This window comes from Drosophila mojavensis, unplaced genomic scaffold (genome assembly GCF_018153725.1).
Source record: "Drosophila mojavensis isolate 15081-1352.22 unplaced genomic scaffold, ASM1815372v1 contig_277, whole genome shotgun sequence".
In the NCBI taxonomy this organism is placed as follows: domain Eukaryota; kingdom Metazoa; phylum Arthropoda; class Insecta; order Diptera; family Drosophilidae; genus Drosophila; species Drosophila mojavensis.
In genome coordinates this window covers 4554842-4569391 of record NW_025318822.1, presented here as the reverse complement: position 1 = coordinate 4569391, position 14550 = coordinate 4554842, and the positions used below count along the sequence as shown (strand labels likewise).

The 14550-nt window shown below is 37.9% G+C and overlaps 1 protein-coding gene across 9 annotated transcripts in view; it reads right to left on the bottom strand.

Moving 5' to 3' along the window:
• The window catches only part of LOC6574364 (afadin), a 55416-nt gene that overhangs the window by 25869 nt on the left and 14997 nt on the right, over positions 1 to 14550 (bottom strand). For 8 of the 9 annotated variants that reach the window (XM_015167409.3, XM_032728206.2, XM_032728197.2 and 5 more), the window contains exons 2-6: positions 7875 to 8156; positions 7685 to 7793; positions 7431 to 7624; positions 6092 to 6619; positions 5922 to 6003 (exon numbers count right to left, since the gene is read on the bottom strand). In XM_015167409.3, coding sequence (XP_015022895.2) covers positions 5922 to 6003; positions 6092 to 6619; positions 7431 to 7624; positions 7685 to 7793; positions 7875 to 7979 — 1018 coding nt within the window. In that variant the 5' untranslated portion in view covers positions 7980 to 8156. Of the gene's footprint in view, positions 1 to 2377; positions 2864 to 5921; positions 6004 to 6091; positions 6620 to 7430; positions 7625 to 7684; positions 7794 to 7874; positions 8157 to 14550 lie in introns of those variants that run through there. The other variant, XM_032728203.2, reaches the window with a different exon arrangement.

The window sequence follows — 14550 nt, the reverse complement described above, 5'->3', positions numbered from 1 at the left end:
TAGACATCGTTTCAGCCACGCACAACTCATAAGCAAATAACCAATTTGCTAGCAAAATAAATAAATGTATTTCATCAGCAGCATATATCATAAATATATATACGCGTGCATATATACATATATATACATATATATATATATATATATATATCTATATATTGCTTAGTTTGTGTCTCTGTCTGTCTTTGGACTTTGGGCTACGAGCCAAAAAGTAAAGTAAAATTTGCATGTTGTTAGCTCTGATTCTATTGCCACTGTGTGTGCTCGTGTGTGCGCGTGTGTGTTTGTGGGAGTGCTTGGGTGCTATTTCTGACACTTTCCTGTGTCTATGCTGTTTGGACCAATTCCATCTCTCTCACGTGTCTGGCTCACTTTCATCAACAATCAACTTTAGCCGACAAGTGACTGGCGACTGAAATTTGAACAGCAATTGAGCACAAGCATCAGCACAATTTTGATGAGAATTGTTGACAATCAAAATTGTGTGCCCGATAACCAATATACATATACATTCACTAGAAAACTAGAAGGGTTTATCAACAGAGTGTATAACACAGTTGGATATATATCACATAACAAATAAAGTTTAGTTAAGTCAGCCAGCGTCAAACGTTCAACCAAGTTTCATTTCGATTCAATTAAATAATTAATGAATCCAAGTATACACTTTTCCAGCTGGGAAATAGCCAGATGTTCCAATTCAGTACAAACTGAAATATAGTTTAAAGCAGATTATTAAATCTAACGCTTTAGCCATTTCCAATTCAAACACTTCAATGCTAACTCAATTGGAAATAACGGGACGGCAACTTTTATGACTCGTTGGCTCCTAGAAAGTAAACTGAACAACTATTTATGCTTGCGTCTGGAACTTTAGCTTTGAATCAATTGAATTGCTTTAGTTTATCAACTTACTGATTGATATTTGTGGGCGGAAAATTCTCAACAATATAAAAATGATTTAAAACAGCTACATAAATGGCCAAACATTCTACTTTACATCTTAAAATAATAGTTTAAAGTCGCAAAATGTCTTAAGCTTCCCATCTCTCCAATCCAATTACTGTTTAAAAGCCAAGCGTCTTTTACAATTTTCTAATGGCATTTATGTCGCCGCTCTTAAAGCTTAAAAGCCTCACCAAGGACAACAAGAACAAGAGCAATCTATAATAAAAAACAAAAATGGAGAGCAAAAAATGAGAACAAGTTTCTAACCCAATTTGCTGTCTTCTGGCTTCGCAGCGCTATCAAATTCCTAAGCGCAACGTAGACTGCGAGGAGAGACGAGAGAGGAGGGAGCAGCAGCAGCAGGAGCAGCAGGCGAAATTGTTCAGTCTGTGGCACGACCTTCACAATGAACTGCAGTAAATGAGACAACAGTAGAGAGGGAAAGATAAACAACGAAGACAGAGAGAGCGAGAGAGAAGAGCGAGGCTTATGAGCCAGAGATGTCGCCCAGAAGCTATTAAAATTATGCGCGTGCATTTTTGCAAGCCTTAGGGCAATAATTTGAGCATGGGGGCGTGGCAGAATATTTATGAACAGCCACGTTTCCTCTAGCTGCCGAGCTTCCGAGCTGTCATTAGCGAACAAAGTCCTCAGAGCTTCATTAGACCTTATCAATTTACCACATTGTTTGATTTCCATTATTTGTACCGATTTGTTTTTATTGTCGGGTAAATGTTTTCTTTTTCACTTCCATTTTTTTTTCTCTCGCCTAAATCGAAATGTCAGCAGGATATTTAGAGGCGTCATGGTCAGTCGGCCTGAATAATAGATGCACGTTCTCGTAAGCACACGTCATTTGGCCGTAAGCGTTGGCCAACAGAATGGCTTATCGGCTGTTTGTATTGATGTTGCCAAGGACATTAGGTTAAATTCTTTCAATTGAATCAAGATTGTAATTAAATAACATTTTGTTAATCTACGTCATTTCAATGGCCATTAAATATAAATGCATAATTGCTGGATGTAATTACATTTGATAAGCAATATTCATTTCTTCAATTAAATGGAATGAAAGTCGAACAAGTTTTTTACTTCTTGTTGTCGATTTTTCGGTATACTCTGGGCAAGCCATCAATTATGCAGCAGGTTCTTTGGCGAGAGGCGGAAATTCGGTTGGGTTCGGTTGGGTTCGGTCAGGGTTTTCAGTCAAAAACGCAACGAATAATTAAGTTAGCATAAAGTAATCAACATTTTGACATTTCACATTTCGTTGCATACTTTTTTGCTGCTCGAACATTTCATTAGCAAAAGCAAAACAGAAAATGGGAATGGAAATAACAATGGCAATGGGAATGGAAAAGCCAAATGGAAAGCGATTGGCTGACATCTACAAGCATTCGAAATTGCGTCCTTTTTACATTCCACTTACGTCTTATGCCCCAATCCATCATGTTGTTGCCTTTGCAGTTGTTGTTGTTGTTGTACTTGAATTATAAATGGCAGACGCTGTTGCTGCTTTTGTTGTTGTTGCTGTTCGATTGCAACAAGACGCCAAATGGGCAGCATTAGCACTAGGACGAGCCGGATATGGAAACCGGCTGCGACTAAGCAGCAGACGGAAACGTTTTCGACTACATAGCTTACAATAAGTAGGGAATAAAAACACTTTGCGATACACGAACAAATTGAATTGAACCGTTTCTAATTTTGACAATTTTATGTATGCCTCAAGGAGACGCCAGGACGCACGTAAAGATGGCAGCAACACGGCACAGCTACAACAACAACAAGAGTAGCAGCAACAACAACATAGGAACTGTTGCCGCCACTAGGGCGCTGCTCGCGCTGCCAACAGCGATGCCGAAACCCGAAAGCTATTTCAAATCTCGATTCCGCTTCTTAATTTTCCCGGGCTATGCTGCTGGCCCGAGCAGCGCTTACTTCATGACTGAAACCGAAAGCCCAAGCCGAAAAACTGAACCCAAGCACACAGACACAATACGCTGCTAACACGGACGCCGACGCCGACGCCGACGCCAACGCCAACGTCGACAGCGACAGCGAAGTGTGACTGTGACGGTGCCGAATGTGCATAGTGCAGATAACAGTGGGAGCTGTAAGCGGGTGGAGAGAATGTAAGCGCAAGAGCAAGCGAGCGAGCGAGCGAACAGGAGAGAGAGAGAGAGAAACACGACTAGGCAAACACCGATGCTTCGGCAGTCGGGCACTCGAATCGGGTGCCTCGACATTGACGAGGACGTTGACAACGGCAACAACAGCAACAACAAGTGGACTAAGAGGAGCGTCGTGTTCGAAAAAGTTCAAGTGACCACAGTGCTAAGACTGCCTTTATTGTTGTTATTTCTGTTGTTGTAGCTGTTATTATTGTTGTTGCTGGCGAACAGGTGGCAGCGTTCGCAATCGAAAATGTAGCCATAAAAAATAACATTATCCTAAAAGGCACTCGCCCGATACAACACAGTCATAATGAACGGAAGAAAGAGAGATAGCCAGCAAGGGAGCGTAGGACGAATTAGAGAATGGCAGAAGCGCCTAATTAAACATTTGCACAGTGGTTGAGCGCAAGGAGGCAACAGCAGAATCTAAACAAGTATTTCAGTACGGTAATTAAACGTTTAAAAAGCATTAAATAAAGCTGAATGTCTTTACCTCAACTAAGGATTACTTAAGCTTTGATTGCAACTTAAGAGCGCATTAAATTGCCACTCTGATCCCACTGTGCGCATCAAACAACAAAAAATAGGACGACGACCCAAATGAATGTAAAGATAAGAGAATAGAATCAGCTTAAGCGCTGCAACGACTTACATTAGCGCTCTCACTCCCACACATTATTGAAAGAATATTAAGAGAAACCAAGAGAGCTGAGCACCAAGAGAGAGCGCCGCTATAACAACAACAATGAGACAATAGCCAATGACATTGAAATACTGTTCAAATACCAAAAACAAATCGTTGAAGTAGGCAGATTATCAGACAGCCAGACAGAGAGGGAGGCAAAATGTTAAACGGTACATGGAATTTAGATACCAACATGATTATGAGTTATGCATTCGCAATTAGGATCAATTGCATTTATTCATGTATGCTTAGGACTACCTGTCTCAGTTGTAAACAGCTACAGTGAATACTCCACTAAAGGACAACGATTAAAATGTTTACCTTAAGTCCTTTAGGCAATTAAGCTCAAACTAATTTTTTACTTGCATGAAAAAGTGAAAAGAATAAACATCTTTAAGGAATTTGTGACGTTTAAGTGAAATTTATTAGACACATCCCAAGTGGGCTCTGCAATTAAGACAATATATCAAACAGAGACAGCTTCAGGGACGCAGGAACGGCCTGTGAGCCAGACAGGGACAGAACTCATAAAATATTTACACAAATGTGGTCGCATTTACATTTTACACCTTTGAATTGCACACGCCCCGCTCGCACAGCCGGAGTGAGAGCAGTGTAGGTAATGAGTGTTAGTGTATGAGCATGTGTGTGTGACAGTGTGAAAGAGAGGCAGTAGCAGCAATCATTGCCACTGGCGGCACATGTGATTGTCAAGTGGCTGCTCTGCCAGCCTCAAAACTCCTTAATTTTTGCTGTATGGGTGAGTCTGTGTGTGATTTTGTGTGTGTTTCTGTATGTGTGTGTGTGGCTGAGGCCAACATTTCCGGCCACAATTTTTTGTTGCTGCCCTTATTTAAATGTCAGTTATGTTTGTCGTTCTTATTATTGTTGTTGGTCGACATTGAATTCCCAGCGGCCTTATTGTGTAGAAAGTTTGTCATTTATGTAAATGTGTATGCGTGTGGGTATATATAATCGTATGCCTGAGCGCCTCTCCCTCTCTCTCTCACTCACTCTGTGTGTCTGTGTAAACAATTCTTTCGCCTACGTACGCATCATCGGATATTCCTTCAATGTTTACAGAGTTCCTGTGCATTACGTTCAAAAATTCGTTTTGTTGCATACTTTTGGAAAGTCACACTCTTCTTGACACACCCTAACGCTACAAACAGCTTGCAAAAAAATAGGCCTCAAGCAGCATTTTTGTAATTTAATAAATCACAAACATAAGTAATATCATTTAGTTTGTTGCTTTGCTTTTCCAATAGGTATTTAGTACAATATTTCATTATAGCTTTTGTAACAGTCGCAATCAAAATGTGTTTTGCCTGTATAAACTAAAAGCTTGTAGCATCGAGCTTGTGTCTTGCTTGACTTGCTATATTATACTATACTAAAGGTTTGTGCATTGGCTATATTCATTTTTATAGCAAATATTTTATGTTATATTGCAGTTTATAGCCTTATTATTTATATTTAACATTTTTGATATTTTTGTTAGCTTTTGGTCTCTTAGAATTTGAACTTAAGAAAGTTCTTATTCTTGCTTTAAACTTGACTGGATTTAGTTTTATTTTATTTTAATTATAGGTATAATGGTCGCCTATATATGTTATTTCGCATTTTTTTTTTTTTTTTTTTTTTTTAAGGAATTTTCAAAATTAAAAAAAAAAAAAAACAAATATCAATTTTGGTCTTTTCACATTGAAGCTAACATGCAACACTTACGCAGCCTATCACACAGATCATCTCTCATTTCAATTAGGTGTTTATACAAATTTAATTTAATATTTATATTGTTTTATTATTATTTCTTTTCGCTGTAAGTAAACCCCCGCTTAGTCACAACACTCTGAAATGCCAGCAAAGAACTGAAACAAGTTGCAAACTTTTATGAAATATCGAAACACGAAACTAAGAAACTAACAAAATAACAACAAAACATAAATAAGTTGTTGTTGCTGCTGTCAGTCAGTCGGCAAGCATAGTTATTGATAAAACAAATTCAATATTTATGAATGAGCTGCTACTCATTCCCCACTGCCACGCCCACAATCGGCCTGACACACTAAGTGATTCTGAATGGCCCACAAACAGGCAAAAGGACTCACCGCGCGACGTTGGATGATTCATGAGTATTGATAAGGGGCACTCGTCGTCGTCAAGTATGTACTCCGTGCCATCGCTGTTAACCTGAAGGAGATAATAGATAAGAGAGAATACGAGAAGATAAGCACACAAAATTAACATAGCTAAGTTAATCAAGGCTCAGCCCACCCACCTGTACAAGGCAATAGTGCAAGGGATCCGCCTTTTCCAGGCCGTATTTGCTGAGCATCTCCCTGACCACCGCCTGGGCGCAGTCGCGTATCGAGAGCAACAGCGTCTTGTAGGGCACATCCTGGCACAGGCTCTCGCCGTAGATTTTCAGGGTGCCGCCCGTGTCGGGTCCGCCGTCGCGGGAACGAAACTGCTGCAGCTTCTTCTCTAGCTTTTGTTGTCTTCGGCGTCGCATCACCGCCTCCGGATTTGAGATCGAGCGTGTGAACGACGTCTCCGGCAGCTCTGTGTATAGCTTGCCAGCAACGGCATCGCCGGCCTCCCCATTGCCTGCGCCGCCTGCATTGCCGTTCATGTGCGCCGCTGCTGCCCCCGCGCTGCCGACGCCGTTGCCCATGCCGCCCACCTGGCTGCCATTGGAGAGCGGCACATCCGAGCTGAGCTTGGCCAGTTTCTCCTTCTTCTTCTGCTCCTTCTTCTCACGCTTGGAGAGCTTGCGCTTGAAATTCAATTCCGACTGCTCGATGGGCTGCAAAAGGGAAAACAGTTTTCATTAATGAAAAGCAATAGAAAGGACTGATTGCATATGTTCAACTGAGAGCTACATTGTAAATGGACCTATGCCTATTATAAGCAATATACAGTGGGCTGATCGACTTTGTAAATTGAGAGATACCCTAGCGTGAAAAATATTCTAAAAAGTACTTTAATAACTTCTACTCTGATGATCATATGCGTAAACATATTAAATAAATGTAGCTATAAATAGGGTATATTCTTATTATTAAAATCTGCCAAAATCGGTAAAACTGTCAATTTATAAGTTGGACTCATTACATAACGGTTTTCTTATTTCTTAAGCATTTTAAGTAATACACAATAAATTATGCAAATAAACTGTCCCTAGACAAAGATATTGATCGACATTTAATCGGTTTTTTTTTTATCCATAACATTTGGATGGACTGACTGCGGATTGGCCTAAGTAATAGATGCTATGATTTACAATTTCTCAATTTCTGATTTGCTGAATTACAATACACTTGCTTAACCACGACCTAGGCAAAATTCTAATAATATCCAGATATATCTAATGATAATTTCGATCAGATTAGCGATAACTTGACTTAACCGCGAATGTTTTTTCTATAAAGCAGTGGAAAGAGTTGTGGAGTAGCCTCAACTAATAGATTAATATGTATGAAGTACATCTGATCTCTAGTCATCTATCTCCGATGCTAATAATCTATATTTTCCTGTCTTATTTTCCACCACTGTGCATCTTCCTATACCCTATATAAATCAGGCTAGCTTTCATTAGTATTCCAAGCGCCACACACCGTTGTCTTCTGATCGATGTTCTTGAGCAGGAAGCGTCCCTCGCGATCGTCAATATGCCAATTGAGCTGAACGAGCAGCGGCTTCTCATCTGGATTCAGGCGGCGCTCCTCGCCGTTGGCGTGCACCTCGTAGAGGGCGTAATTGGGCACGGATAGCATGCGCATATCCGGACGAAACTTCTCAATTAATGTGTCTGCAATAATTCAGGGAGTTAGTATATTAACAATTCGAGCTGCGCAGCTGAACAACTGACCTATGACATCTGTGACTGTCGCATCGCTGGCAACGCGAATGCATTTGGTGGCCACCTTCTGGCCGGCATCTTGGAAGTAGAAGCGCATAACGCCATGGAAGAGCAGATTCTGAAAAAAGCAAGTAATTAGTCAGATATATACTCATATATATATATCTATAGATTCCAGCATATATGCGATTCCACTCACCTCATCCGGTTCGGAGAGCGCAAAGAGATCCAATCGATTGGCATTCCATTGCTGTATGACTGAACGTACTGCCTCGCGATCCAACATTTTCTTATCATGTGACATGCCGAGAGAGGGCGGGGAGTACAGCGCGAGAGAGAGAGCGCGAGATGGAGAGAGTCGGACAGACAGAGAGAGAGAATGAAAGAGTTGAAGGGAGGTAATGTGGAATTTGTGGAATGTTTATCGTATTTGTGACTCCAGTGTGACGTCGTTTATCTGTTCCAGTGTTCCGTCAGCTAACTGTAAAATAGGAGAACAAACGAAAAATTGGGTTAAAATTAGATTCTGGGTTTACAACTTCCGCGAGGCATCGTAAAATGCAAGTTGCAATCGCAGATGCATTGCACAACAAATGTTGCGTTGCCTCGACACTCAAATCGAAGGGTGCTGCAATGGGTTGTCGACGACTAGATGGATACCCTGGATATTCAAAAAGCTGAGCAATATGTAAGGACAATGTGAGAGAGGTTTTCAAAATTTGAAATCTGCTATTAGCTCTTACTCTCTTCGAGTTATGTTCCGAAACATTCTTATCAATTATACTATGTAATCTCGGAGTTTTTTTCTGATATGCTGTTATAAGCTGTTCAGTAAGATATTTATTTGATGAGTACTTCAGTACACCCTAGCCTAAACTCCACTCACAGCGCATATTATAACAACAGTTAACGACAACAGTCGCTTAAGATTAAATATAGTTATTATACGACTTATTAAGCATACACATATAAACGCACATATATTATATATCGAGATGTGTTACTGAACAACCGTTCAGAGCTCATTCCATGGCACATGCTGTTTACATTCTGTTGCCAATTAAGCTACTCCTCTCTTGACCGCTGACCCTAGACGTAAAACAACTTCATCGGTGCAGAAAATGTTTCGAGTCTATTATAAGAAGTACAAATAACGTCAAGTTCTTTATGGGGCGTGGCCGTAACGTTCAAAGTTCAGATGTTACACAAAAAACAGAGAGAGAGAGAGAGAGAGATAGAGAGAAAGAACGAAGACAAAAAGAGCGGAACTATGCCTGAAACAATTCATAGACACCCCTCGCCCTCAACTGTGGCCCCTGCGTATAACTGCTTTATGTCTTGATATCTGTTGCTGTCGTTGGACTCTTCCTCTTCTATCGCTTCTTCTTGTTGCCGTTCTATATAGTTTAATAACCGTCAACGGTTCCGCTTCGCAGAATTCGTCGTTCGCTGCGCACAAAGAGTTAAGGGGTGGAGGGTAAAGGGTAAAGCTTAACGGAAAAAATAAAATAAATAAATGAAACCACATAGAACCATAAGAAAACTTAGGAGTAAAGCAATTTTTCTGCCAGACAAAGGCGAGGGCGAAGCTGAGGTGAGTGAGGGTGAGGGTGAGGACGACATCGTATTGTCTGTTATTGCAATTGTTCCGAAATTTTTATAGTATTGTTGCCGAGCAACTGACTTGCAGTAACCTTTCCCTGTTCCCCCTATCCCTGTTCCTGTTGCTGACCGAGCAGGGCAAAGGAACTGCATTCGTGCGTAACCAGCAATGGTTTTAATACCCTGTAATTGATCAAATAAAAGAGTACTGTCCTGCAGAGGTATTAGAGGCAATAGAGGTTAAAAGAAATAGTATATGATGGCATATAAGTATTATTATAGATGGGTTCTATAAATTTACACACTGATCCAAGAAAAGTAATAAAAATGAAAAACAAAAATTTTATAATAGAATAATCAGAAAGATCGATTAAAATAATAATTTAAATTTTGAGTTTACTTTATATCTATATTTAAATTTTTATATCAATCGATCTTTATGATTATTCTAAGATTATTTTATTCTAAGATTGCCTTCAAGTTCCCACATTTAACTAAACAATGATGAGTACATCTAAAGCTATTTAAAATCAAATAGAGGCTATGTTTAAGTCAAGATCGCCCAACCACAGTTCAGTTATTTGATAGAAAAAGAAACTATCAAGCTTCTTAAAGGCATTTCAAATGGATTTACCAGTAAATCTACATTTTCTACAGGGTATATTCGAGTCGAGCATGCATTCATGCTCTTTTAGTGTTTTGGCACTTTGTTTAGTTTTTCGACAACATTTTAATGCTTGTTGTTGGCTAGTCTCACAGTCGGTTGCCGAGTTGTTTCTAGGGGTTGCTTAGGGGTTGCAATTTGCATCAAAATTTATGCACTTTATTTAGAAATATTTCTTGATTTCTATCAGTTTTTAATAGGAATTCCAATGCTGTTTTATAGTTAGGGACAATTATCTTCAAAATGATGGAGCAATTGTCAAAAAAAAGCCAAAACTTCACTTGCTTTCTTTTCCTTTTATTTTTAATTTTTTGTAATTATTTAGACAGTTTTACAACATTATTAAAAAGACATAAAAGTGTCATTTAACATGGAGCAGAGTCAACTAAAGAAACAACAAGTTGTTTGTTGTTGTTGTTGCTTGTGCACTGAGCCTAAAGATTGCGAGAATTGATAAAAATGGAAGTAAGTCGGGAAACCGCAATGGCAACAATAAAAACAACACGTCAAAAGAGCGGAAAGAAGCTAAAGAAAAACTGTCGCCAGATAAATGGACAGACAAACAGATAAATATATATATACTACCTATTTAAACATATACAAAATAAAAAGTACCGCAAGACAAGAAACAAAGCCTCGTTGAATGAGAGGTGAATGTACCCAGGTTCTCTTTCCATTTGGGTGCGACAAAAGCTCTGCCAAAAGCTGTCCAAGGCAAGAGTAAAAACAAGCTGAGCAATAACAATATATACATATGTAAGCATATATCATATTTAGCAAATAGTACATATACTTGAACTAGGCTAACTAAGAGGGGCACAGTTGGTACTGCTGTCTGATCTGGTTCCTCAATCGAGCAACTAATTGAGTTAGTTACCTTTGAGTGGCGCCTAATTAAAAGTCAATAAGAAACAGCACAGGTAAGTCAAGTACATCAACAATTACGGCTCGCATCTGCCTTCGCCCGATGACAGAGCGTAAGAGTTAAATAGACTCTGGGCCAAGTACCGCAAAATGTGATTGGGTGACAACAACAACAACAACAACAACAATGACGAAATTTTGTTTAGCCATGACACAAACCTTTCCGCTCTTCCCTTTCTCTATCGCTTTGATGTGTTTTTCTTTGGCTTCTTCTTTAACTGTGCGGCCGAGGCTTAAAAACTAGCCTGTGATACTTTTGCACTTAGCCGACCAACAAGAGTCAGCAGAAAATCGAAAAGGTATGCAAGTGATCGACGAGCAAATACTCTTCATATGAATAAAGCTTTATGGAAACATAGAGAGACAAAAAGCAGAAAAATTCAAATGCCAAAAGGGAAGCAGACACGCAGAGAGATAAATCAAATCATTGAAAGGCAATAAAAATAATTATCAAATAATTCAAAACGCAAAGAAAATAAATGAAAGAAATAGTGCAATATAGAAATAAACTAAAATGAAAGGTACAGAAAATAATTGAAGGAGCTCTCCCATTTACTATTAGCTATTTAACCATTATCACAATTGAAGTTAGCCTTAGCTTCTCCTCAGGCGAAGCTCTGCTTATGAAAATCGCAGAGGAAGTATTATCGTAACATATTCATTATCTTATTTCATTGGGGCGAGTTCACAAACCAACTGTCATAGCTAATAATACCCTGAAGTGCAGTTTTGCTTTATAATCCAATTTAAACGGCGTCATTTGCCGGTTAACGTTTGAAAAAATTGCTGGCGACATTTTTTTTTTTCTTTATGAAAAGTGTATATAGCTATATGTTTATATGTACTCCTATACATATGTACATATATATATTTATGTCTTTCTGTATATATCTTTGAAAGTATCTTGTTATTTGCTATTTAGCCGGGTGTAACTGTTGTTGGCGTTTTATTGTTGTCTTAGCGCTGCTTTTGTTGTTTCACTGGCCAAAATAAATATAAACACAAGCCTTTTCTTTTCCATTTTTTCTCTTTTTATACTCGTATGTGAGAAACAGAAAACTTATAATAAAAAAACCAGCCGGCAAATGCGAACTGGCATCAAATGGCATACCAAAGTGGTTGTTGACTCTTTTTTTTTTTTTTTTTTTTGCATACCCTGTAGTCGCTGAAAGTGGGTTAAACACACTGTAAATGTCGACATGTAGAACGCTGTTAAGAACATTTTTTGCGTGATTGGAATGTTGAAATGCATACCTTAACATACTTTGCTAAAATTTGTTAAAATTATTGATATGTATATATCATATATATATATATATATATATATCATATCAATAATTTTTTTTAATTTATCTAGATATATCAATATATTTTAAAGGCATATTTTATTCTTAATACAACTATAAATATATGTATGTAACTCAAAATAATATTCAGATAAGAAAGTGAACATAAAATAAAATTACAAGTTATTTATAACAGTTATTTAATCTGCATTTTAGTCTAATTCCACGTTAGATTTATTTATTTATTTATTTTCTTAAAGCTATTGACAAAAATGAGAGTCAATTTTAATTTAAAAAAGCCTATACAAAGTACACGATATAATTTCAATAGTAACACCAACCCGATGGGGGTATTTTATTTGCCAGTCCGGCCGGCTATGCCCACGTCTCACAGCCAAATATGGTCAGTGATACTATTGAAGCTATGAAAAGAAAGTGTTAGTAAGAAAACTTAAAAAAATAAAATATTAAAATGTAGGTTATTAAACAATATTTAGCATACTTAAAATAATTCTTAAAATAATAATAAAAAATAAAAAAATAATAATAATAATAAAAAAAAATAAAATAAAATAAATAAATAAATAAAAGGAGTTAAAAAAAAACAATAATAAAAAAAGAAAAAAAGAATAAAATAAGAAGAGGTAAAGTATAGAAAAAGAAAAAAGGCCGGTAATAAGAGAAGTTGCAAGAAAAGTTAATAAAAAGAATAAGAAATAATAAAAAGAAAAGAGTAATGGAAGAGCCAAAAATAGAGTATAAGAATAGAATTGAGAAATCACTAACACAACATTAGCAGCAAAAGCGTATGCCAATGCTTATGCCTGGGCATTGTGAGTGATTTCCCTAAGATAAGCTGATAGTACACTTTTTATTTTAGGAGGAGAGAGCTCTAAGGAAAAAACGTGATAATATTTATTAAAATTAACACAAAGAACATGAAACGCACTGTGCAAAGAATAATCCCTAGTGCACACAGGTAAATGAAGCGGACGATAGTGTCTAGTTGCTCGGGACGGAACCAAAAAATTTAGACGACCCAACAAAGAGGACGAATCAATATCACCACTAATCAATTTATGCAGAAAAACAATTCCTAAAATTGTTCTGCGATTGGTTAGCGATGGAAGATCAATTAGCTGGAGCCTACTATGATAAGACGGTAATCGTAAATTACTGTCCCATCTAAGGTCTCTTAAGGCAAAGAGAAGAAACTGTTTTTGGACCGATTCGATACGATCCTGATACAGTTTATGTTGCGGAGACCATACGACAGAACAATACTCTAGGATAGGACGCACAAGCGAAGTAAATAAGCGCTTGGTAATAAAAGGATCTTTAAATTCCTTAGACCAACGTTTAATAAAGCCAAGCGCACTTTTGGCTTCATTAATTATGGTAGAAATATGAAGATTAAAGTTAAGTTTACAGTCAAAGAATACACCAAGATCTTTGACTGTAAAGATGCGTCGTAAGGAATTATTGCTAATTTTATAATCAACAATTAGAGGAACGGTACGACTGAAGGTCATTGTCATACACTTTGAGCAATTTAGGTCAAGCTGGTTTGCCACACACCAAAGTTGAAATGCATTTAGGTCATCTTGAAGGTGAAGATGTCCATTTGCCCTGGAGTATGGAAGGCAAAGTTTTACATCATCAGCATACATAAATATAGTGGAATACGAGATACAACTAGGAAGGTCATTTATAAAAAGGGAAAAGAGCAATGGGCCCAAATGGCTACCCTGAGGTACACCAGACGAAACAAAGATAAGTTTAGACATAGCTGTTCTCAGCAAGACTCTTTGGGTTCTACCCGTTAAATAGGATGAAATCCAAGAGACAAGACTGGGTGAAAATCCTAAGCGTTCAAGCTTAAGAATTAGTATGTAATGATGTACTGAGTCAAATGCTTTACTGAAGTCCGTATAAATAACATCGGTTTGCATTTTTTTGGAAAAGCTGTCATTAACAAGCGACGTGAACTCAAGTAAATTAGAGGACGTAGATCGATTTTGAACAAAACCATGTTGAGATGGTTGAATAATCGATTTGCAAAAATGCTGCAAGGCCGATGTTATGATTTTCTCAAATAACTTCGGAATAGCAGATAATTTCGCGATGCCTCTATAATTGGAAATATCAGATCTTCCACCTTTTTTATATAAGGGAATGATGAAAGATTCTTTCCAAATTGAAGGGAACACAGAAGTATCCAAGGACAAGTTAAACAATTTTAGTAATTGTGACTGAAGAGAAACACTGCACTCTTTAATCACACAACTAGGAATATTATCAGCACCAGGAGAGAAAGATGATTTCAATGTCTTAATGGCTGCAGCCAGAGAGGATGCAGTAACTTTGGGAGTATTTATAGATCCATATTCAGGAAGAGA